At 42.0% G+C, this 24,524-nt stretch overlaps 2 protein-coding genes across 3 annotated transcripts in view; one reads left to right on the top strand and one right to left on the bottom strand.

The window, feature by feature from the left end:
• The first annotated feature begins 764 nt into the window (after positions 1 to 764).
• eif3l (eukaryotic translation initiation factor 3 subunit L) lies at positions 765 to 7,090 on the top strand. Its single transcript, XM_086121830.1, has 15 exons — positions 765 to 914; positions 1,230 to 1,266; positions 1,373 to 1,583; positions 1,665 to 1,744; positions 2,490 to 2,551; positions 2,655 to 2,724; positions 2,809 to 2,882; positions 3,002 to 3,173; positions 3,459 to 3,613; positions 3,687 to 3,857; positions 4,324 to 4,457; positions 5,401 to 5,574; positions 5,682 to 5,871; positions 6,727 to 6,807; positions 6,889 to 7,090. Exons 1-15 carry the CDS (start codon positions 891 to 893, stop codon positions 6,958 to 6,960), a joined length of 1,707 nt encoding a protein of 568 aa, XP_085977956.1. The 5' UTR covers positions 765 to 890; the 3' UTR covers positions 6,961 to 7,090.
• A 218-nt stretch (positions 7,091 to 7,308) lies between these two features.
• The window catches only part of cdh23 (cadherin-related 23), a 150,053-nt gene continuing 132,837 nt past the window's right edge, over positions 7,309 to 24,524 (bottom strand). For both annotated transcript variants that reach the window (XM_086121828.1, XM_086121827.1), the window contains 27 exons: positions 24,216 to 24,323; positions 23,930 to 24,032; positions 23,395 to 23,520; positions 23,110 to 23,313; positions 22,571 to 23,029; positions 22,366 to 22,482; positions 22,060 to 22,284; positions 20,967 to 21,136; positions 20,715 to 20,852; positions 20,341 to 20,460; positions 18,149 to 18,326; positions 17,034 to 17,245; positions 16,148 to 16,342; positions 15,965 to 16,078; positions 15,715 to 15,844; positions 15,367 to 15,630; positions 15,112 to 15,273; positions 14,448 to 14,704; positions 14,254 to 14,351; positions 13,837 to 13,957; positions 13,681 to 13,760; positions 13,526 to 13,566; positions 13,360 to 13,420; positions 12,117 to 12,246; positions 11,133 to 11,252; positions 10,765 to 10,875; positions 7,309 to 8,947 (listed from right to left, as the gene is read on the bottom strand). In XM_086121828.1, the coding sequence (XP_085977954.1) occupies positions 8,612 to 8,947; positions 10,765 to 10,875; positions 11,133 to 11,252; positions 12,117 to 12,246; positions 13,360 to 13,420; positions 13,526 to 13,566; positions 13,681 to 13,760; positions 13,837 to 13,957; positions 14,254 to 14,351; positions 14,448 to 14,704; positions 15,112 to 15,273; positions 15,367 to 15,630; positions 15,715 to 15,844; positions 15,965 to 16,078; positions 16,148 to 16,342; positions 17,034 to 17,245; positions 18,149 to 18,326; positions 20,341 to 20,460; positions 20,715 to 20,852; positions 20,967 to 21,136; positions 22,060 to 22,284; positions 22,366 to 22,482; positions 22,571 to 23,029; positions 23,110 to 23,313; positions 23,395 to 23,520; positions 23,930 to 24,032; positions 24,216 to 24,323 (4,380 nt within the window). In that variant the 3' untranslated portion in view covers positions 7,309 to 8,611. The remainder of the gene's footprint in view (positions 8,948 to 10,764; positions 10,876 to 11,132; positions 11,253 to 12,116; positions 12,247 to 13,359; positions 13,421 to 13,525; positions 13,567 to 13,680; positions 13,761 to 13,836; positions 13,958 to 14,253; positions 14,352 to 14,447; positions 14,705 to 15,111; positions 15,274 to 15,366; positions 15,631 to 15,714; positions 15,845 to 15,964; positions 16,079 to 16,147; positions 16,343 to 17,033; positions 17,246 to 18,148; positions 18,327 to 20,340; positions 20,461 to 20,714; positions 20,853 to 20,966; positions 21,137 to 22,059; positions 22,285 to 22,365; positions 22,483 to 22,570; positions 23,030 to 23,109; positions 23,314 to 23,394; positions 23,521 to 23,929; positions 24,033 to 24,215; positions 24,324 to 24,524) is intronic.

Here is a 24,524-nt window from a genome sequence, read left to right as displayed (position 1 = left end):
GGGAAGGAAATAACACCTTGCAGTACATATTGAAAATCCAAAACATAACTGGAGTGTGGTGGTGGATGTGGAAAATGTTGACGCAAAATACAGTACTGTGCTTTAAAATTCAAAGGATCGTCGTTGTTCTTTATGTGCTGATAATAACTCCAAAACTAAACGAGAGGGAAGAGGAAAGTGGGCATTTGTTTAAATTCTTCGCAGCAGGTCTCGCCTGGGTTTATAAACAGCAGATTGTTGCATTTGCGCCACCACGTGGCAGAAGTATAAGATCGCGTTCTTTGCCATTCCATTCGTACACGTTTACACGACTGAAGAGAGTGAATTTTCAGCCGTAAATGCGGCATGAAAATCTTTTAATTGTGGCTTACAACTGGTAGTCAATGGTGTTGGTTCATTACATGTTGTGAAAACACACACACACACACACACACACCCGCACACGCGCACACACACGCACACAATATTTAGTTAGAAATATAACTCGACTTTATTTGATAAAATAACTTAGATTTATCCCAGAATTTATATGCCGCCCACAACACGAATAAAGGGATTAAGGAATGCTTAGTTGGGTTGATGGAATGGTGGCAAATGAGAGTCGATAAATCATGACAAAATGATACCAATGATTAGTGTGGATAATGGCTGGATGGTGGGTGAAAATGAACTACACTGTCTAAAAGAAAGCATTCATTTCCTATGATGCACCAAATCACGTAAACGCTTTCCTAATCTCGCGATATTTCAATGATGCGTCATCATTTCCTTTCCGCTTCCTGCCGTTCCACAAGCAGCAGCTGCGTGGTTTAGCAGGGCTAGCGAACTGATCCTATTTTGCAAAGTTTCCCTCATTCAAGAGAATAATCCATTGTGTAACTTCTAGAATCATGTCATACCACGACGACGAGGATGTTAGTACACCTATTTTTTTCCTGAACGTTTTGTCTTTTTAGCAGGCGGTCGGATGTCTTGAAGCTGTAGCTGGTTAGCTAGTGGCAGCTGTGATAGAGAAGATATTCACAGACCTCACGGGGCTTGTTTTGGACAAAATAACGCAGTAATGTGATTATTCTTCTATTTTCTGGAGTCTTAGAACGTGTATTGACAGGAGATCGTTCGTTCGGATCGATATTGATCTTCTTTTCATAGTTCCGTGGTATTCGTGCCTGGCGTATGCAGTTGTAGACGTCTAATGAATGTTGCTCATGTTTCTTCTTAACTTTCAGTACGACGGCTACTCAAACGAATATGACCTCCACACCGGTTTGTCAACATTATCATCATTACTTTACTGGCATCCAGATCCTTGTGTGTGTTATAGCAGCCTTTGCGTTGAAATCCTAAATGATCACTTTCTCTCTGTTTGCAGGTGATCCAAAAGCAGACATGGCTTTTGAGCGCCAGTATGAGCAGCAGACATACCACGTTATCCCAGAGGTGATCAAGAATTTCCTTCAATATTTCCACAAAACCATCTCAGACTTGATCGACCAGAAGGTCTACGAGCTGCAGTCCAACCGTGTGTCCAGCGAGAATATTGAACAGAAGATCTATGAGATCCAAGATGTCTATGAAAACAGGTGGCAGTGCTCTTCCAAACACCATCTTCCAGTTATGCTTGCCAAGTAGCTTACCTATTTGTTCATGCACTTGTTTTCAAGTTGGAACAAGCTGACTGACCGCTTCTTCAAGACGTCTCCTTGGCCAGAGGCTGAGTCCATTTCATCACTTGTTGGCAACGGTGAGTGAGTTGGTGTTTAATGAAGACATACATACAAGATATACAGTATATCATTTTTTTGTCACTGCCTCGAGAGTGATGCTGTATTACAATAAAATAGGGTGTCAGAATTGTCTAATCCTAGTGTATAAAAGTGTCTTGGAAAATTACCAATCATTTGCTTTGGTTACTCCTGTTTCCTCCCATGTTCCAAAATATGCATGTTTGCTTAATTGAAGACTCAACTGTCAGTAAGTGTGAACGTGAGCGTGGGTGTGTCTCGACGTGCCCTGTCATTGACTGCCAACCACTGTCACCCAAAATGAGCTGGGCTAGGCTTCAGCTCACCTATAACCCAAATGAGGACGAGCATCATAGCAAATGAATGGATGGATAATTTGTGACTACTGTATGTAAGTTGGTTGGCTCCAAATTTTATGTCTCAACTAATTTTAGTTCATGTGACACATTAGTGATTATGGGTCTGTCCCATTCACACATTTTAAAACTTTAAAATTTAATCTTTTCACTTAAAAACACACATATACTATGTATAACAGAATTAAGTAATGTAATGTAACACATTTTTCCTCCATCTGAGGTTACAGTGTTTGGTAAAACGCAGGTCAAACATCTGTTTTTTGTTTACTTTGGACTAGAAAGCTGGTCGTGCCTTGCACGCTCCCTGAGGTATTCTGATTTCCCAGCGCTTTCGAATGTAGCATGACTCTTCCGATTTTAACCTGTCACATTTTGTCTTTGACAGATGCTGTTTTCCTCATTCTCTATAAGGAACTGTACTACAGACACATCTACGCTAAAGTTAGCGTAAGTCACCACCACATTCGAAGCATACATTTCTTTTCCAGGAACTTGGCCTACCAGTGAAACCTTTCAGTGTTGGTCAACCTACCTTTCTAATACTGTTTAGGGTGGGCCCACTTTGGACCAGAGGTTTGAGTCGTACTACAATTACTGCAACCTCTTCAACTACATTTTGAGTAAGTGTTAACAATGAGTTTTGCCTTCCTTTAATTATCACAGGAATGCCAATCGTTTGTCGACCTTTTGTTTATTACAAACAGATGCTGATGGCCCTGCCCCCTTGGAACTACCAAACCAATGGCTCTGGGACATAATTGATGAATTTATCTACCAGGTACGATCTATTTTGTTCATTAGAGAAATACTGAGAGAAATAATATGCAACAAGAGGAAGATGAAACAGATTAGTGTTGGCAGGCAACACAATAACTTTTCACGCGTCCTTCTTTTCAGTTTCAGTCGTTCAGTCAGTACCGCTGTAAGACAGCCAAGAAGCCAGAAGACGAGATTGAGTTCCTGAGAAACAACCCAAAGATCTGGAACGTCCACAGCGTTCTAAATGTGCTCCACTCCCTTGTGGATAAAAGTAACATAAACCGTCAGCTTGAAGTCTACACCAGCGGAGGTATGGGATTCATCTTAAAATTGCACATTTATACTAAACACCCACAACATGACGACCACTTGCACAATCATACAATTTCCAGTACAACAACTGTTTAAAACAAAAAAATGACACGAGAATACACACAGAATATAGGGAACATTTTCCTTGCTCAGCGTATGATGTTAATTTAGTACTAAATTAACAAACTGATAACCAGCATCATGAGCTACTGGTGGTTCAATAATCTCTCAGGAATGCTTTCAGGAAGTCAAACTGAAGATGCATTTCTTCTGTATGTTGCAGGGGACCCCGAGAGTGTGGCGGGTGAATATGGGCGCCACTCCCTCTACAAGATGTTGGGTTATTTCAGCTTGGTGGGGCTGCTGAGGCTGCACTCTCTGCTTGGAGACTACTACCAGGCCATTAAAGTGTTGGAGAATATTGAGCTCAACAAAAAGGTAAAACCTAGCGAGGTCTTATCTAGCAACTCTGTATCAACCTGTAACATGTTTTTTCTTTTTTTCCTCTCAGAGCATGTACTCTCGTGTGCCTGAGTGTCAGGTCACCACCTATTACTATGTGGGCTTCGCCTATCTCATGATGAGGCGCTACCAAGACGCCATTCGAGTGTTTGCAAACATCTTGCTCTACATCCAGAGGACGAGAAACATGTTCCAGAGGTCAACATATAAATATGAGATGGTAAGTGCCAGTTAGGGCTGAACAATTAATCAAATTTGACTCGACATTGCATTGTAGTCGGAGGAAATTGTCAAATCGCAAAGGCTTCAGTGTTGAAAAATAAAATGTACGCTGTGGTTCATTTTGGTTGGTTGGTAATCTATATTTTTTATATGTATAAGTGTTTCGTTTATTTATATAGTTCAGTGCTAAAGAAGTGCAGTCAACTTGCATAGGGAGAATCTACAAACTTGATGAATAAATAGCCATTCAAATGAACAATGTAAAATAAGTGTTTTATGTCAAGTTGCAATCCACCATTTTTTTTTCTTTCTCAAGGCTTGTCGTCCAATATTTATACAGTTCAAATTTTAGGATTTTTTTTTTAACTGAGTGTTATGTGAAGTAACTCTTACTGTCAACAAACATGTTTTGAAATTGTTGCTATTTTCCCTAGCTGTGCTTAAATAGATGTGTGTGCTTGCAGATCAACAAACAGAACGAGCAGATGCATGCTCTGCTAGCCATTGCGCTCACCATGTACCCAATGCGCATCGACGAGAGCATCCACACCCAGCTGAGGGACAAGTACGGGGATAAGATGCTGCGCATGCAGAAAGGGTATTGAATTTTTCATTGGTTATGGCTAGGGCTCGGAGAAAAAAAGGCGACCAAGTCGACTTATAAATAATTGACCCATTTCTTTTTTCCTGAGGCATTTCTGGCTTTCATTGTACAGGATTCACGCAGACATTTATAGGCCACAAATGTCCATTGTACAATTATCGAAACCACTCATGACCTTTTTCACAGTGTAGTAGTTCCTTCTTTTGGTCAAAAAGTGGCACTACAACGCAGGCAGTGAGTTTTTCCGCAGGGGAACATCTTGTTGTAATCTTGCCACAGTAATTATGTGTTTGTGTTTGGCATAGTTTTAACACAGGATGCCCTTGCAGATTCATCCTACTCATTTTAACAATTAACACAGGCAGTGCCTTGGAATCAGGTTCATATACGGTCAAACCTTGGTTTTCGAATGTCTCTGTTATCGACTAAATCAGATTTCGACCAGAAAATTCGAGATTTTTACCCCTCAGATTACGATCGAAACCCAGTTTTCGACCAAACTGAGCAAACCCGAATCCGCCACTCAACTCCTCTCGGCTTTCTTACACGAGGAAGTGATGCTTCCTCGTGTAGCGTTCGTTGTGAGCAGATGTGTTTGTTGTGATTTCCGCAAATCTGTCTTGTTTTTGTTGTTGTTATTTCTGCATAGTGTATTAGCCCCTAATCATGGGTTAATAAAAGAAGTTTCGGAATCGCTTTTCGAACAGCCTTCTGGAATGGGTTATGGTAGAAAATCGAGGTATGACTCTATACCTATTAGGATGTTATTGTCCTGACTGGGATTTGAATCGTGGTGCACTCTGTCACAGACAGCACTCCACCGCATTGCTCAGCTGCAATAATCGAGTAATGGATGGAACAATCAATAGAATAATACGATTCTACAAAGATTGACAGATGTCATTTATCGGAGAATGTCACCTTTTTTCCACCTTAGAGACCTGCAGGTGTTTGAGGAGTTGTTCAGCTTCGCCTGCCCCAAGTTCTTGTCTCCAGTAGTGCCCAACTATGACAACGTCCACGCCAACTACTACAAGGAACCCTTCCAGCAGCAGCTCAAGGTCTTCTCGGAGGAGGTGCAGCAGCAGGCTCAGCTGTCCACCATCCGCAGGTGCAGCCTACTCACTGACTTTACAGTGCATGCACAACGCGCACCTTAGCAGTTGCTTTGCTTTGATGGAGGAATTTTTTTATCTGAATGGCCTTGCTTGGTTCCAGTTTTTTGAAGTTGTACACCACAATGCCGGTGGCCAAGCTGGCTGGATTCCTGGACATGACTGAGCAGGACTTCCGGATCCAGCTGCTCGTTTTCAAGCACAAGATGAAGAACTTGGTGTGGACCAGCGGCATCTCGGCTCTGGATGGAGAATTCCAGTCAGCTTCTGAGGTTGACTTTTACATTGACAAGGTACAATCCTAAAATACGAACGGGTACGAAAGTAGGATGGAATTGTGAATTGTTTTCCATCAATCACCATGTTGGTATTGCTTTGTATTTGTCATTTTTTCTTTCCATTATCCTTCTTTCTATTAAGATATTCTTGGTATTGGTATTCTCCTCTTATGTATACAGTGCTTAATAAATGTAATAGACAACCATTTAATGTTAGGTTTGTGCAACAGCATTGGTCATTACCAAAAGGTTAATACAGAAGTACACGGGTGCTCACACTTTTTCAGCATGGGAGCTACTTGGAAAACGGCCAAGTTAAAATGATTGGAGAATAAGTTCACATTTATGGTGACACGACGGAATATTATCAATAGTATTTGCCAAACATCAAGATAGTCAGTCCTACTAGAAACAAGCTCAGATTTTAATACAATACATGCATCTGAGTATAAGTCGCCGGACGAGCCAAACGAAAAAAATTGTGTGAGTTATAGTCTGAAAAATACGGTAACCTAGACATGCATTTATGCTTATTTAATATTTCAGACATTGTAGTTACTTGCATTCCTGAACAGGAAAGAAATCATTTCAGTATTTGAATATTATGTATGATTAATTTCTTACCCCTAGAAGTCCAATGAACCGGATTTGGTCTGAAAAGGGGAAATCAGGTTGAAAATCCTCATTTCTGTTTTAAATGATAAAATGTTGAGATGTTGCTGAAAAATGAGTCTGCATTGTTCTCTTAAAAAATATACCGGTAGTTGGCCTTGATAAATGTAAGCGCTGTATATTAAATTACTTTGTAGATATTTGCCATCCATAAAAACGAGTTTGCGAGTCAAGTTGGTTCTCCTTCCATTTCCACAGGACATGATCCACATAGCGGACACAAAAGTGGCTCGCCGGTATGGAGACTTTTTCATCCGACAGATTCACAAATTTGAGGAGGTGAGTATTAATCTGGCCTCGTGCTGACTTTCTCTGAATTGCTGTCCTTGAATGACTCAAATTCACTCCTCTCGCCCACAGTTGAATCGAACACTGAAGAAGACGTCAGCAAACAGCACCTCAGCCACGTCTGGGAGCGCCACAAGCCGATGAATCCAAACCTTAACAGGAAAGAGACCGCAGCATTGACTCTTTACCCGTTGCTGTCAGGTATCTTGAAATCTGCTCTTGGTGACTTTTCTGTGTAATTTGGAAACAATAAATCGGTGGACTTACAAACTCATTTTGTGTTTGTCGTCTCCAACCACTAGATGACAATGTTTTCAAGCCTGTGGCACAGCTGCCTAATTTTGCCTTACTTGTTTAATAATGCTATACAAGTATGTGTAATACTATATTAAAAGAGCCCTCCTTGTTCAAGTTGATGCACATGATTTAATTGACCATTTTTATCAACACCAAACCGCTTTCGAGTCATCCTACTAAGAATGTGACAGCTGGTTGCATATTTATTTATTTTATTCTCACAGATCTTTGGGCTCCTGACAATAAAGACAAAAACATACAAAAATACCCGAATAAAAATGAACATTGAAAGCACACCACTCAGAAACAGCATCATAGAAAAGAAAAACACTATTGCACGATTTACACGTACGCCCACAAACATCCAAATAAACCTGCCTGTTGTGGCAAGCAGGCATTTATGTTTGAAAATATAATTCCAATACTTAGCTTGAAATAAAAAAATAAATGTGGCTCGATTTGAGCATGACTGTAACTCTCCTCAGGTGGCAGTGTAAAGTCTTTGTGGGCAAGCTGCCATCTTCATATCAATGAAACACAACAGCTAATATATATCTTTTTAATTCAAATTGTGACATTTTCTTTGACAACTGAAGTTTCCTCATGGTTTTCGCCCCCAAATCAACTTTCTTGAATAATCCGTTGAGGTGTTTTTGTTGTCAGGGTTCTGCATGTAAACCACAAACTCAGAACGTGCTTAAGATGGAAAGGTGGACCGGCATGTTTCCAGCTTGTCCAGTCGTGGGTCCCTTTCATATGTGAGCCAACAATTTCCACAGTGCAGATTGAAATGTTACTTTTTCAAGTATCAAGAGATTATTTGAGGCATTCCGGTCACACTGCGTCATTAAGATATCCTTTATTTGTCCCACACTGGGGAAATTTACAGCCTCCAGCAGCAAGAATGTGTAACCAATTAATGTAAATAATTAATTACCCATCATTACTCAAAATAAAGATTTTCATTTTCCATCTTCACATACACTGGTTTTACACTTGCAAATGAACTCAAACTATGAAAAGGAGTTGGAATATTCAGTCTCCCATTGAAGGCCATTCGCTGGTCTTAACATGTGGAGATGTGAGTGTGCGTTTGTGTTTGTGTGACTGGATGCGGTCCAAATATGCCTTCAGTAAAACAAGTCAGCATGTAGCACCTGCTTCTTTTATACGGTAGTAGTCTCCCACAAGAATGGTCCTTCGTTCTTTGGGTGAAATTTGATGACACCTGTAAATTTTGTTCTTGCTGCGCCCTGCTGACCATTTTCCTTTTCCGATTTTGAGAAACAAAACATCTTGAAGCAGGGTCGCCATCCGCCTTGACCAATCAAGTTGTGAGTTTTGGCCCAAGTGGGCTCTGGACTGGCACACTAACACTCTGCTCCTTCTTGGGTCTTTCCCGTATCTTCGCAGCAGGGTCAGGGTGGTGGTGTGGAGACACAAGCACACACACACACTTGAGTCATGGTTGGGCTCAGACCAGCGAGGCCTCGGCTAGTCATAACTCAGTGATTTCCAAGGGGCTCTCCCGTAGCTCGCCGTCCTTGTGACGGTGCATCGGAGTCGACTTGGCCGACTCGGTGCGAGCGTTGCGCTCTGAGTAAAGCCCACCGTCTGCATTAAGAGCCTCAAGAGAACGCGCCAGAGCTCGCTGGTCATCCTCTGGCAGGCTGTTGAGGTCGGAGGTGAGCAGGGTACCTGTGCTGCCGTGGACCACGTGCACACCTTCTGGCCCCTTCAGCTCCATGGGCAGCTTGTGTTTGAAGCGCAGAGTGCCACGGCCACCCATGCTCGTACGCTCTTCCTCGTCATCGTCCAAATCACTCTGGACCAGCTGATGGACAGAGGCATAAAGGACAGTGGCACAATGAATGAGGATGCTTCTTACACAAAAATACAAGCTGAGGTTGAAGAGACACAGAAGAAAGGAAACTTTTAGAAGAGAAATCAGTTGTCAAAAATAAACAGGGAAGGGGCACAAGATTGAGTGCAGAATGGCCAGACCTGATTTTAAATGGTGCAGAGTTATTGAAGCAATACCACAGGCGTCAGTCTTAATTCCCTTAAATATTTTCCCTTTCTTCATACCGAGACATTTTGTACAGTTCAATGCTTTAAACTTTATGTGCCCTGTGATTAATTGGTGACCTGCAAGTCCAGGGTGTAGGCCACCTTTATCGCCCGAAGATACCCTTTAACACGAAAAGGCAGGGATGGACAATTGGCAGCCCGCATTAAAAAAAAAAAAAATCAAAACGCACCGATTAACAATTGACCTGTTATCGATGAAAAACGGGGACCCCCCCCCCCCGCCCCGAAAAATCCTAAATATGATTAAATATTGAAATAAACAGAAAAAAAATCTGTGAATCCATAGGTGCCAAACTGCAAATAAGCAGGGCACTTGCTTCGTTATTAATTTATTGTTTTAATTTATTGTTTTAGTGTTGTATATATGATATTTGCTCTATGTACAGAATTTTGTATACAGCGATGGGGTTTTTTTAAGTGCTCTATAAATACAGTTCAGTTGAGGGCACGATTGTAGTTTTAAGGTGCAATATCGTCGATCACCGTTAGATGGCACACTCTGTTTTAGCTGCGCTTACAATGGGTCCTATAATAGTCCACATGGTGCGTTACTGCTATTTCTCCAAAATGTAAAAAAAATAATAATAATTTCACGGAAAACACGCAGTGTTGTTCGCTCATGTCTCCAGAGGAAGACTAAGGTCAGAAACAATCACTATGATTATGGCCATGATGCAGCTGTACCCCACTGTTTGGAATGAGGCTTCCCTCTTCTCAGGGCCTTGAATCAATTGCAACTGAACTGCTCTGGTTATCTTTTTTTTTTTTTAAAGTTTTTTTCCACACAGCCAATCAGGCTTCATCAGTTCATGCAAAAATGCTTGGTCGGGACTGAACCACCTTGAGTTGGTGTGGAAAACCAAATTCCAAGTAGAAAAGACATGGATGAATGAAAAGAATCAAAGGAAAGCTTCCCTCTATTATGGCACTCATATACTGTGTATTCCAATGCTGGAAGTGGATCAAGCACAGGTAGAATGGAGCTTAGTGTTGAAGGGCGCAAAAGTCATGGATGAACAACTTGAACCCTTTCCTGCACCCTGTAAACTGATTATATGATGAGCTGTCCACTGTCGTAACCGCTGTCCCTGAAAGGGTTAAATTGGCGATTTCATAGTCCAATATTTGTAAACAATGGTAACAGTATACTTTTGAGTTTCAGAAAAGTGACTGACTACCGCTGATCTGAAATGATGAGAAAAACTTTGAGGCTGCCAAAGTCAAAATTAATCCAGGGGAACCTGTGGGCGAGGTGGATAAATTGAGTTGATGCAAAAAAATGTACACAGAAGACTGCAAGACTGCCTCTAAGAAGAAGGCTGAAATCATTATTCAAGACATTTAAAGTGTTTGTATAGCCTACTAGCCATCGGAGAAAGAGAAGGCTTTTGCCACTTGGAAGAACGTGCCAGGTGAAATGTCCTGTGTCGATAAAATAGCGAGGGTAACACTTTCTCCCAAGTCACCAAGGTGTGACGAGAAAGCCAGATCAGATGGAAAGTCAAAGGAGGCAGCGTTGTCGCAAGGCAGCAGGAGCACACAGCACTCAACCAAGCCCACCTCAGTGACGGATGAGTTTTCTCCCTGGCTGGTGGAAACAGTGACGAGTCTGGCTGCAAATAGTTTTTTCAGTCTCAGGTAGTCGTCGAGGACCACTTTGAGCAGGGAACCCTGACGGGATGGCAGTTAGTATCAGACTCTTTTGGAGCACATGCATCTCGAGAGATGTTGAACATAAAATATGCAGAGCAGTGATGAATCCGCTGCCGAGTCATTCTGCTTGATTTCCTGTTTTCTTCTAGGAAGTTACTGGAGAAGATTATAGTTTCCCCTTAGAAGAATCAGATGGGGTGTGCATTACCCAAGATCAAGTGGCATTTGAGTTTGGACAGAACATTTCAGTGTGTATCCAACATTCTATGTCTCACCTTGATTGGTCCTTCCCTCATGATTTGGCCCAGTTTAGCAATATTGTCGTACTCCTGAATGGCTGCTCTTAAGTAACGATCATCATCGGGCTTCGCTTGCGGCTCCCGACCAAATGTTCCCTGCGAAAATGACATCAAAAATACGTCAATTTAAGAGGATGATATCTCACAGAACCAAAACCATATCATGTCCACACATTCTCTTTACAATACAAAACATTTATTACAAACAAAAAAAAAAATGATTAGAAATGTTAATTTGATTTGAACTTGGTGGCTTTCAAAACGTTTAAAGATCAGAATTGGGCATTTAAAGGGAAAGTTAAGTCAACATTTTCTTTACAAGAATGTGTTCTATGCTGCCGCACTAGTCTTAACATGACATTTGGATTAACATTGAGATTGTGGGATATGAATTCTGCAGCAAAGTCCACTCATTTTTGTCCATCTCAGAGGGGGGGCATTTTGCCCCTGCTGTCCACTAAAAATGACATCACAGTTCCTCAGGGCTCAGGAATGACCAATCACGGCTCACCAACTTTCTGAGTTTGGTCACATGACATTTGCACGCTGATACGTGATTGGTCATTACCTGTGCCCTTAGCAGCTGTGATGTCATTTTCAGCTGACAGCAAGTGACACAATGGCTGCCCGCTAAGATGGATAAAATTGTGGATTTAGTTGTTTAATTTATACTCCATAAACGCAATATTAATCAAAATACTGTGTTTTGACTGTTTAGAATTGTAAGGACATTTTTTTTATCTGACTTTCCCTGATGCTCTGTTAATAAAAGCCTGACATCCATCGTCACACGATGACCAAGCAAACAATAACAAACTGCAAAACCTACTCCTCATTTTGTACAAATGTCATTATTTCCACATACTTGTTCATTAGACTGCCTTATGTAATAAATAAATTGCATTCTAAAGAGACTTTCCGGACACCCTGCATGATGAATGAAATCATGCTGGAACTAACATGAGTGCGTGCGGGGCTGTTCCACAGGTCCGTGATCTCACTCAGGTTCTCGGGCAGGTCGTCCTCGTGGTCCGCCTGAGCAGCAAGCTCCAGGTTGTGACAGAATGGATCCAGCCACACGGGATTAGCTCTGCAGAGAGATTTTAAAGTTAGATTTTAAAAGAAATGTATTATTAACTAATTTTAAATCAATTTAGTATTGCCACTTCATGTGATGCAGTATGGTTCGATAAAACATTCCCGGTTAGATGATTTGAAGATGCTGGCTACTTTGGATACAGGAAGAGGTTATTCTGCTGACTAGCTCCTCTAAAAAAAAAATGGAAGATGATTTTTGATAGTATTTACCCAGGAATTGGCCTTCTGAAGAGTATGTCCCAAAATGTTTAATTAATCTTTATTATATACTGTCAGTGTTTCAGTTTTTGAAGAGAACCTCTGAAATAGTCTTGGGTAACTGGCGTCTATCCCAGCTGATTTTGGGCGAGCATCAGAATACACTCTGGATTGGTTGCAAATCAATCGGGCATATACACAGTAAGTTTGGAAGAGCACATTTTACAAAAAAATAAATAAATAAAGTGGTCACAGTCTAAAATTACACTTGGAAGAGAATAAATTATTTTGAGTAAATTTTACTCAAAGTAGTGGATTAACAGTACTCCAAACGAATAAATCAACTTTTATTACTCACCCCCATTTTACACTGATGGGAGTCTCAAGTATTTGAAAGATTTACTGCTGCTCGAGTGCAGTGAAAAAAACAAACCAAAAAAAAAACCTAGGAAAGATTTCTCAGTCATAAATTCTAAATGCATTTTACAAGGACAGTTTTTGAATACATTTTACTCACACAATATTAGTTTATTTTAAAAGGGGGTTGAGGAATGCACCCACAACTTTCAGGTTGGGAGACAGCAACTCCGACTGTCAGTTATAGCAAAACGCTGGTGTCAGGCAGAATACTTGAACCTCCAAAAAGTGATCATAATATTTGGCCTCTCCTTTTGGAGACACCAGCCATGTACTAATTCACAGGAGTAGCATGGCTCATGTGGAAGAGTGGCCGTTTCCAAACCTGAAGGCTCAATCTAATCTGAGTGACATCCATCCATCCATTCACTTTCCTATCCGGTTATCCTCACAAGGGTCGAGGGGGTGTTTAAAACGAGCATTAATGGAAAGTGGATCGTAACAAATGATTTGGAAAGTTCTTGAAATTTCGATTGTATGAAAAGCTCACCCCTCAAAGGAATATTTGTTGGTGTTGGGCATGTCCAGAGTATCCATTAAACCCTGGTTCCCTGGATGTGGGAGGAAAGACAACTCTTCACAAACTTGCAACTTCAGAACCGTGCTTTGTATGACACCCTGTACGGCCACGTGCTGTTCGAGGGACGAACACAAACCTGTTGATCCTGCGACGATAGCTTTGAGCTTCCTCTGATGCCTGCAACGGCCATAAAAATGTCACAACTCGGACAATCTGTAGCAACGTGGCTTAAAAGGTGACAGAGCAGACATATAAATTCAATGAATGAGTGACATGTTGAAACACTCTTACACTCTGCGATAATGCCAGTTCATTGAGACAAACAATATTCCTGCCAGGCACAGCAGCACAGCCAGAATAATGATGACCAGCTGTGACAGATAGACAAAATAAAAATTTAACACCACAGACGAGCAGAATATTTTTTTTTTTACAGGTTGACCTGACCTGCAGCGTGGTAATGTCGTCAGGTAGCTTGTCACTGACGGCGGGCTGAACGTCCACCACGTTGTACTTCCGAAACAAATTTCTAAGCTGTTCCTTGTTTTCATCGATCATCTGAATCACTCTGCAGATCAAAGAAAACACAAGGCAGTAATGAACAGAAAACTTTTGTCATTGTCATTGTAATGTAGGTAAATTGAGGTGCAACTGCAAGTTTGTGTTTCAAAAGTAAAAAAGAGACAGAGGCTCGAATGATGGATGGATGAACAGTGGAAAAATGTTTGATGTACAAGTAGCAGAACAGTTGGGCACATCTCAAATCTTGAAAAAGTTGCACCAATATTTATTCAGAGTTGGTGTTACTACTTTATGTGCTGCTTTGGACTGAAACATTTGTAGGGCTTGGAATTTATACCGCACCTTTCAACATCTTGGATGGTGTTGCTTTGATTGTTGACTATGTGTACCAGCATGTCTGTCTGGGCATAATTCACTCTGCCTTTCTTGTCAATGTGAAACTGGGACAAAGCAAACAGAGGGCAACACGAGTAAATAGTTACATACACATATTAACGACATATTAGTTAGCCGTCAAAATAAAAATCAAACCTCACCTGTATGTCATCGAGGTTGACAACAGCGCCTGTGATGTTGGATAGCAAGTTAATGAAATCATCTTGGCTTTCACGGACCAAATCAGGGATCTCATTGAAAACTATCTTGACCCTCTGGTCGTCCCGCAGGATGTAGATATTGACATTAGCGGTGGTGCTATGTCCTGCCAGGTCGCATGCCAAAATTTCGAGCTGAAAATATCCAGGACTGTAAGCCGTGAAGAGATCATACGTGCGAATGATACCTTCTGTCAAACCTGCGGACATCACAAAGTTCATTAATTCAGTTGATGCAAAAAGCACAAGTCCTTGAATGTGACTACTCACCAGATGATTTTTTTCCCCATCATACTGCTGTAACACCCCACCCACATTGTATTGCTACTTAATATATTATAAATCCCCCAGTAATGTAATAAGGTAAAATGACAAATGAAAACTGACTAACACTTCAATAGAATACGGAAAAATGTCATATGTTATTTTGCAAAGGAACATTTTTGGATATAGCAAATATTTTTTCGAGCACTTAAGATTACACTGAGCTAGAGTACATTAAGCTGCAGCCGACAAGTCCATGTTGAGGTTACATCAATGTGTAAAAAGATTTGTCAAAGATACATCATTTTCCCTATCTGGCACGAAGTTAAACAAGGAAGCTCACCGATAATGAAAATGCTGCCAACATCCTCGCTGCCGTTGCTCTGAGAAGGGAAGTAACGGATGGTAACAATGTGATACTGCACCAAGCTGTTGTTGCCGATGTCATTATCGATTGCCACCACTTTAATGAGCTCTGATCCCACTTTGGCATTAGCAGCCACTCCTGCACCCAAGAAAGAATAAGAACATGTTTTGTGACCGGTTGACCAGAAACCGCGGGATGCATACATTTAGGAAAAAAAAAAAAAAAGATGACCTGCAGTGTACTCTGCCTTGGTAAATCGCGGTTTCTGGTCATTGATGTCTTCCAGTTCAATCCGCACCTCCAGCAGGCTGGGGTCTCGGGCGGGGTCCAAAGCTTTGACGCGCGAAACCCTTTGACCCCTGGAAGGACTCCAATTCTTGTTACTGGAGGCCTTGATGATGATGGAATAGACTGGGTTTTCCTCACGATCCAGTTCCCTGTACAACTTTAGCTCTCCGTCTAGACCCAAGCCAAAGTTTCCATCGCTGTTTCCCCCTTTGGGATGACATGGAAAGAAAGGCTGTGTGATTTATGCATCATTTAGCCTCAGACAGAAGAGAAGGAGAGGGGCTGGATCACCTGCAATAAAGTAGTAAACAATAGCATTGGAGCCTTCATCAGCGTCCACAGCTCTGGTCACATTCCCCACAACAGTCCCAGGAGGGGAATGCTCAGGCACGGAGAGCTTCTGGTAAGGCAAGCTGCCACGCTGCGGTGCACAACACAAAAACACAAAGCAATGCTCAACTATGCTCATCACCACATTCAAAGGAGGGCCATTCCTTGAAGGGAAAACCGTCACTGCGGTAACTAAGGCCTCATTGCTCACCGGTGGTTTGAGAAAGACTGGCTCATTGTCGTCAATATCCAACAGCGCCACCTGCAGAGGTTGTGTGGTTTCATAAGGCACGGGTTGGCCCATGTCACGAGCCACAATGAAAAGCTGCACGAAGAAGCATTGGCGCACAGTTAGAAAGATTCACCTTAAGTGAAGAAGGGCATTTTCACTCACGCTGTGGAGGGACTGTTTCTCTCTGTCCAGTTTGACTGTAGTTGTAATGACTCCAGAGATGGCATCAATGTGGAAATTTTCCCAGTCTCTGCTGCCCGCTCCAGTCTGCAGGAAGCCATAGCGCACCTCTCCGTTGACGCCCTCATCTGAGTCAGTTGCATAGACCTCGTACACCGGCAGGCCCGGAGGCTGCTCCTATATGGATACAAAAGAGCAATCTTGAATGTACAACGTCTCTAAAACAACAAAGGTGTCAAGACATTAATATTCAAAAAGCTTATTATTTACGTAATGCTATTATTAGGATATTTTTTAACAATGCATAATCAGTGAGCTGTAACCTGATCCTTTTCCCACTGGAAACAAGTCGTAAACACTGACAAACATTCGCGCCGTTCAAATGCATTGCATGAGTAAATGTGATGAAAGAGCTACATTTATTTATATCCATAAACTGTACTTGGAAGCATTTGTAATAATTTGTAGTAATGTTGGATTTGATATTGTCGGTCATTGGTGCAGGCTAAACCAGTGTCTCTGTAATTTGCTGCATAATTAGCATTGTTATTTGTCACATGATTCATTGTGGAGCAAGGCGATATCTATTATGCATTAGCAATACATTCAGAAAGGTTAAAAGCTATTTTGTTTTTTCCAGTTCCCTTGCACGAACGCACATTTGAATTCCTCTCACAACTTAGCATCAAAACAGGAAGTAAAGGTGGATGCGCTGGTTGTGATCACGATTTGGCTGTGAAATGCACAAAAGAGCTTTTGTGCATCAAAGTAAAACAGAATGCAAACGACCAACTGTTACAAATAACTTGCTATGAGAGGGCCAATTCAAGCAGCCCCCCCCCAAATGTCATAATTAGCATGACCCTACCTCTGAGATATGGATAATGGTTCCATTTGCTGGTCTTACAAATACAGGCCGGTTGTCATTGACGTCTATGACCGCAATGATGAGGTCCGCGGTTGCCCACAAGGGGGGACGCCCCTGGTCTGTGGCCACCACGGTTAGGTTGAAGCTCTCAGACGACTGAAGCAGACGGCGAGAACGCACAAGTCCTGTGTTTGGATCCAGAGAGAAGGCGTCTGGAAAGAGAGAAACAGTTTGCGGATAAATGATGAATTACAAGTGAATTATTACAGTCTTTTCCATCTCATTTCTGTTTCCTCCATCGTGTTACATGACCCCAAAATAATGGGCACTGGAAAAGGTACAAACACACTTGGTGACAAATAACAGTGTATGAGTGCTGTCAGTCAAATTGTTTGGATATGACATTCTACATGAAAAAACCCATAACACTACATAACATGACTGTGGATTGTATGTTGGAGGGAAGGAAATGATTCCCACCCCACTGTCATTTCTGCAATTCCACTGTGTGTTTATGAATGTTCATGTTTGAATTGGATCTGTATTTTGGGGGCGATGCCACTGATGGTATCATGGTTCACTTGGCGGATTTTCGTGCAGGCGATGTGGGCTCAAATCTCACTAAGTCACAGCGTGAATGAACAGTAAATGTAAATGGTTGGCGGTTAATGTCTCTACGTGTGTAAGTGTGCCCTGTGATATATTGGCAACCTGTCCAGGATGCAGCGTGCCTAAAAAAAACACACACAAAAAAATGGATGAATGGATGATGGATGGAATCTGTGTTTTATCGAGCTTGCCCAATATGGATCTGGTTTCAAATTAGAGAGGGTCGGGGAATTTAATCCTACTGAGGATGGAAATATATTCAGATTGGGAGTAGTAGTTGGAGGTCAGCCAATTGTGCTGTTCAGGATGATCAATACCCAAAACTCCCCAGGATGCCCTTCCAGTGAGCTTGCCCATCATTCAGACATCTCATGTTTTGATGTGATCCATTCATCTTAAATTCAACAGCGTGAATATGAGGGAGCACATTTTCTCTTGGTGATTCCAGCAGTCAAACAAAAGATAAAGGAAAATAACCAAATTGAATTCTGACAGTGAATTCAAACCTGAATGGGCCCCGAGCAGGCTGTAAAGTACTGCCCCATTCTCGCCTTCATCCAGGTCAGAAGCCTTCACTGTGATCACTGACGTTCCACTGGGCTCGTTTTCAAACATGCTGGTGGTGAATACTCGCTCAGAGAAACGTGGCCGATAATCGTTGACATCCAGAATTGTGACGAGGACCTAATGATCAGCAACAAGCAGAGTGATTGATTCCCTTACATGGCATTCTTTACACACCTTGGTATAGTTATAGTTGCTAAGATAATGCCTCTGTCATTTAATTTAATGTTTTTGTCGACTAACCATTTAACCACCATTTGCAGCTTTATTGAAGAAAACACAAAACAAACAAGAAGCTATGTGGTGGTGTGGCTCAGGGGTAGCGAAACCATGTCCGAAACCAGCGGTATGGTGTTCAATCCCCAGAGGTTGCAACCATATCCCTTCTTTCTTTGACCAACATGATTAGTACGGCTTATTGAAGTCGTTTTTTACATCGTAAGGCGTTTTTCGCCGAAAAAAACGACCATGTACAGTAAGGCGTTTTTGGACGAAAAAAAACGACCATGTATAGGAAGGCATTTTTGGACGAACTTTTTAGCCGAAAAAAACGACCATGTATAGTAAGGCGTTTTTAGCCCAAAAAAACAACCATGTATAGTAAGGCATTTTTGGACAAAATCTTTAGCCGAAAAAAACGACCATGTATACTAAGGCGTTTTTAGCCGAAAAAACCCCCGACCATGTATAGGAAGGCATTTTTAGCCGAAAAAAACGACCATGTATAGTAAGGCCTTTTTAGCCGAAAAAAATGACCTTGTATTGTAAGGCCTTTTTGGACGAAAAAAACGACCATGTATAGTAAGGCGTTTTTGGACGAAAAAAACGACCATGTATAGTCAAGGGTTTTTAGCCGAAAAAAACCACCACATATAGTAAGGCCTTTTTGGCCGAAAAAAACGTATAGTCAGGCATTTTTGGACGAAATTTTTCGCCGAAAAAAACGACCATGTATATATAGTAAGGCGTTTTTAGCCGAAAAAAATGACCATGTATAGTAAGGCGATTTTAGCCCAAAAAAACGACCATGTATAGTAAGGCGTTTTTGACCGAAAAAAACCGACCATGCATAGTAAGGCGTTTTTGGACAAAATTTTTAGCTGAAAAAAACGACCATGTATAGTCAGGCGTTTTTAGCCGAAAAAAACGACCATGATTGATAAAAAAACACAACTCCACTGCTCTATGTGGTGCTTTGGCTCAGTGGTAGAGTGATGGCAAGCCACACCAGAGGTTGCGTGTTCGATCCCTGGTTGTTGCAACAATGTTTACTCTTTAACCACCATATAGAACTTGTTTGAGGAAAAACACAAAACAACCCAAAGGTTGATTGTGGTGGGTTAGCTCAGTGGTAGAAAGCTGAAGTCCCAAATCCAGCAGTTGGGTCTTCGATTCCCAGTGTTTGCAACATGATCACATCTTTCTTTAAATCAGGGGTGTCAGAGTCATTTCTGGCGCGGGCCACATTTTAATTACCGTTTGACTTGGAGGGCCGTTATGACTGAAACCACATAAAGAAGTCAAGAATAACTGTTGATTCAACTATTGTTTAAGTTACTATCATGAGAAGTTTGGTAACAAGCAAATGCTTAGAATACATCTCGTATTTATTACATATAATTTAATTTTAGAAGGGATTGTGGAAGTTCATGTTTGAGCTGCTTTCGCGGGCCACATAAAATGATGTGGTGGGCCACAGGGTGGTGTTTATCAGGCTACCTCCAGAATTTGAGGGTAAAAAGAAAAGAATGGCCTGCCAACAATCATGACTGAGTTCAACTAAACACAAACATTGTTTGCACTAATGTGACCAACACAATCATACTGACTGCCTTGGAGGAGAGGAGTGCCATCTCACATCAGCGTGTCACCAACATATGGAAAAGCTTCCATGCTGCGTGTGGCTCTTTCACACAAGACACCAGACTGTTTTTAATTTTTTTTAAGAGAATAAATTGTAAACCAATTCCATCATTTTATGAATGAGACATTAAAGAACACCTCATAATAACAACCAAGAGTAATCGCAGAAGTTTGAGGCATCATTTAGAAGAGGTAAAAACAAGCTTTCCCACAGTATTGACATTGAGCTCTAGTGTTTTACTGTTTATTTTATTAATTTTGTAATATATACCTGGACAGAGTTCTCTCGCCTGTTATTAGAGCTGCCACCAGGATTGTCTCGAGCAACAGCAGTTAGTGTGTAGTGGTCTTTTGTCTCTCGATCCAAGGGAGAGAGGATGTAGATTTCTCCCTACAGCATATGTGGAAGGATGGCAGAGGAAAAAATGGGAGTGCTTTCCGTTGATACTTTTTGTGTATATATGGCAGATAATATACAGACAGTATTTTCTAATAATATATTCAGTCCAAATGCATTGCACTTTCTCAAAAATACAAAACTCAGTTCAGAAGACTCAGCCTGTCGAAGAGTTCAGCAAGTGTCAGGAACTTATCTAATAATGCCGTGGAAGTAGTAATAGATTGAAGTTAACATGTTGGACTCACAGTTGTTGGTTTGATGCCAAACTTGCCCTCCCCGTCGACTAAGCTGTACTCAATAACAGCAAAGAGACCTGAATCGGCATCTGTTGCACTGACACGAACTATGGTTGTGCCGAGATTCACATTTTCAAAAACAGGCTCCTATCGACAAAGATAATTAGACTTCAGAAATGAAACATCACCAGCATTGCATCGATTCACATACTGTAATCGTTTTATGTCTTTTGTTTTAACGAAGCCATTCATATTCAGTACCTGATATGAGGGTTGTAGGAAAACTGGGTTGTTGTCATTGACATCCACAATGCGTAGATAAACAGGCAACTCGGCAATTCGGGGAGGACTTCCGTGGTCCCTTGCCCGAATCGTGAAATTAAGCCATTGCACCTGTTCAAAATCCACCGTCTGGTTGGCCACAATCTTACCTGAGATGTTTGTGAAAAACTGGCAATTACTATCAACACAAGGCAGGGTGTTGCTAGAAAATGTTGCTACCTCTCCGGTGATTAATTCAGGGCTACTGTCACAGTCAGAGTGATTCTCAACTAACTTTTGAAACTAAAAATGTTGACTGCAGCTGAGTAGTTTTAAGTTGTAAAACAGCGTTGACCACCATATGGTGCCGACCGCAAGACTGTACTTCTGCATCAGTCGGAGTGCATCCTGGCCAGAAGCCAGGGTCAAATCAGGTCAAGAAAATGGTGCCTTTAATGTTCACCGATATTAAACACAAACTTATCTGCCTAGTTTGCTTAGAGATGCTATCAGCCACGAAAGATTTCCCCCAGTCACTGATCTAAAAAGTAAACAAACGGCATATCTTTGAGGCCAAACTTTGCTGCACTGTGTTCACACAGGTGAGTGAGCTGGCCAGCCTTTTAATTTGGGGATTTTTAATGACAAGCAGGACAAGTTCTTGTGCTTCATGACGGTTTGGTGTTCAGCAGTTTTGTGCTTTTGAATGGGAATTTAATACAAGACACCACCTGTCATTTGCGTCATACATTTGGTTATGACGTGGGCCCCGTCAGCAGTGCTGATAAAAAATCGTGGCCCTCTCCATCGTTTAAGCTGCCGATCCCTGGTCCAACAGAACAATACTAACTGAGATAAACAGTTATTGTACTATCATAGCCGACATGCACAATATTTATGTCACGACTTACAAGCATTATAACCACCATTCAGAGATCCATCAATGAAAATGTTCTCAAATATCTATGGTGAATACAGTATTAGTCTAAAGAACTTTATTGCATTGCAAAATAACTATTTTACACCAGAAGAGTGGGCAATGATGTTCACTATCGGAGTGTAAAAGCCTGTTTGAGTGTGGTAGTGTTCATACCAGTGGAGGGATCCTCGAGTCTGACATAGCCTCCTCGTGGTAAGTGGAGCAGCTGATAGATGACCTGGCCATTGGGGCCTTTGTCCGGATCCACAGCTGACACAGAGAGCAGTGTTGTGCCTGGTTGTGCTCCCTCCAAAATCTTCTCTGTGAAATTGGTCACTCCGAAGGGACGGAAACGAGGAGCGTTGTCATTTACATCCAAAATGTTGATGGTTAGTCTTGCTATGATGGAAATGAACACGAGATGAATGACTTCACAGATATTGCGTTTGGACTACAATCTTGGCTACAAACTAATTTTACCGTTTGGGACACTGCCAGACTTGTCAATAACCTCGCTGGCGTTGTCATGGACAGAGACGATAATCTCGAAAGTAGCTACCTGTTCTCTGTTGAGTGGGTTGCGTACAAACACCGCACCTGCAATTTCATCAAAACACATTTAATTTCTTAGAAAGATTGCATTCATGTATTCGACCTAATCACACAGCAATGATATTAAACTGACCAGTGTGCAAATCAATGCCAAAGGATTCCTGCAGGCCATCTACCGGGTTGTTTCCATCATCCTTTGCTTCCACTGAGATGATATAATATTCCAGTCGGGGATGCAGGTCGGGATCCTCAGCTGTCAACGTGGCGACCACCACCCCGGGTGGCGTGGACTCATTGACATTAATCATGGTGAGGGGCTCTATAAAACGCGGCCGCGAATCATTGACATCGTCGAGGATGACCATTAGATTGGCCGTGCCAGACATTGGTGGCGTGCCCCGGTCGGTTGCCATGACAACCAGGCGGTAGGACCCACGCTCCTCCCTGTCCAGGGTGCTGTTGCCGACCAGAACGGCTCCGGAGAGAGCGTCGACCACAAAGCGATCCTGAGCACCGCTTACCAAGCGGTATGTGAGCCAGCCGTTCGAGCCGGAGTCAGCATCGATGGCGGAGAGCTGCGTCACCACCACACCTGGAGGAGACATAGAGAGCTTAAACAATGTCATTCGTCCCTGTCCCATTTATTGAAACGCTACCCAATATGCAACGCACCGGTGGGGCTATTCTCGGGGAGTCGTACACTGAAACTGGGAGGGCTGAAAACAGGTGGGTTGTCATTCTGATCCAGGATGGTCACTGTGAGAGGGACACTGCCGTTTAATCCCCCAATGTCCTCCCCAACTAGTACCAACTCTATCCGAGGCTCCTGAAACGCCTCGCGGTCCAACTTGGCTCCCGGTTGCACACGAATAACTCCTAGAAGAAGAAACCAAGACACACCGTAAAAACATTTTGCAGCTTCTCCCTATCATCTGTACTGCATTTGCTCATACTTACCACTGTTAGCATCCACAGTGAAAAGATCCACCCTAGGTCCCAACAGACGATACTTCACAACAGCATTAGGTCCGATATCTTTATCTACAGCCAAAACGGGCCCGTTCAGCACTGTTACAGTACTGTCTGAGGGATGAACAGATAGCAAGGCTTGAACTTTTTTTCCAGAGAGTTTGCAGTTTCCCATTCAACAATGCAACCATTTTGATTTGAGGCCTTGAAGAAAGTTTCAGTACAGTTAGTACAGCTCATACGATCATGGTTGAGAATTAAATGTTGATTAGAAATTTGTAAGGGACCAATTAATCTAATGTGATCTACTTATTAGTTCACAATCTAGGAAAATACATTCTGCAGTTCGTAAAATGAATGTAAAGTTCAGACTTCGCGCTTTGGTTAATTGTGTGAAGTTGTGAAAAAGAGACAAGTCTAAAAACAGGAAGTGGTGCAGACGCGATAAACACAACTTTCTCAACATGAAGCACTCAGTAAAACAGACCAAGCACACAGTGGCACGCATGCACACAGGTGCTACCTGCTGGAGAGTTCTCTGTGATCTCTGCCCTGTAACTGTTTCTGGTAAACACAGGTCTGTTGTCATTCTCATCCAGTATGGTTATGACCAGGAGGTCGGAGTCCTGGTGGTGTGTGACAGAAGAAGAAGAAGAAAAAAAGAAGAAATGCAGGAATCATGAAAGAAATCAGGCAAATGTCGCACTATGAATGGAGAGATTCAATAGTAAATGTTTGATAAGTGTCACTACTCGGTGCAAACATGCATCGTCCTGATATACAGTACATGCATAACAACGTGTGACTACCCTGCGAGCGATGCGAGGGTTCTCCGGGTTATCTTTGACAGTGATGGTGAGTCTGTACTCAGCCACTCGCTCTCTGTCGAGTGGCCTGTTCACCTGCACGACACCTGACTGGAAAACATGCAAAGGATGAGATTTTCTCTTGCGGAAATGTGAAAGCTCAGCGTCACAATGGACATACAAATGTTAAGTTTCACTTCCCCATCATTTGTTAAAGCACATACAAATAATAGTCACTGCATAATCAACACTATTTGTTCCAGGTTGGTGAAGGGAATCACATATATTGTGTCTCATGTCATGATAAGGGAT

This window comes from Hippocampus guttulatus, chromosome 10, assembly GCF_054856545.1.
Source record: "Hippocampus guttulatus isolate MCC_2025c chromosome 10, RoL_Hgut_1.0, whole genome shotgun sequence".
Classification (NCBI taxonomy): Eukaryota; Metazoa; Chordata; class Actinopteri; order Syngnathiformes; family Syngnathidae; genus Hippocampus; species Hippocampus guttulatus.
The sequence above is the reverse complement of the archived record's forward strand: the minus strand, read 5'-3'. Positions and strand labels throughout refer to the sequence as shown.

Bases quoted from the DNA above. Each gene is read 5' to 3' on its own strand.
- eif3l (XM_086121830.1), top strand. From the start codon at position 891: ATGTCATACCACGACGACGAGGAT. The intron at 1,584-1,664 runs GTGGCAGTGCTC...CTTGTTTTCAAG, and splicing joins CAAGATGTCTATGAAAACAG to TTGGAACAAGCTGACTGACC. The intron at 2,883-3,001 runs GTACGATCTATT...CCTTCTTTTCAG, and splicing joins TTGATGAATTTATCTACCAG to TTTCAGTCGTTCAGTCAGTA.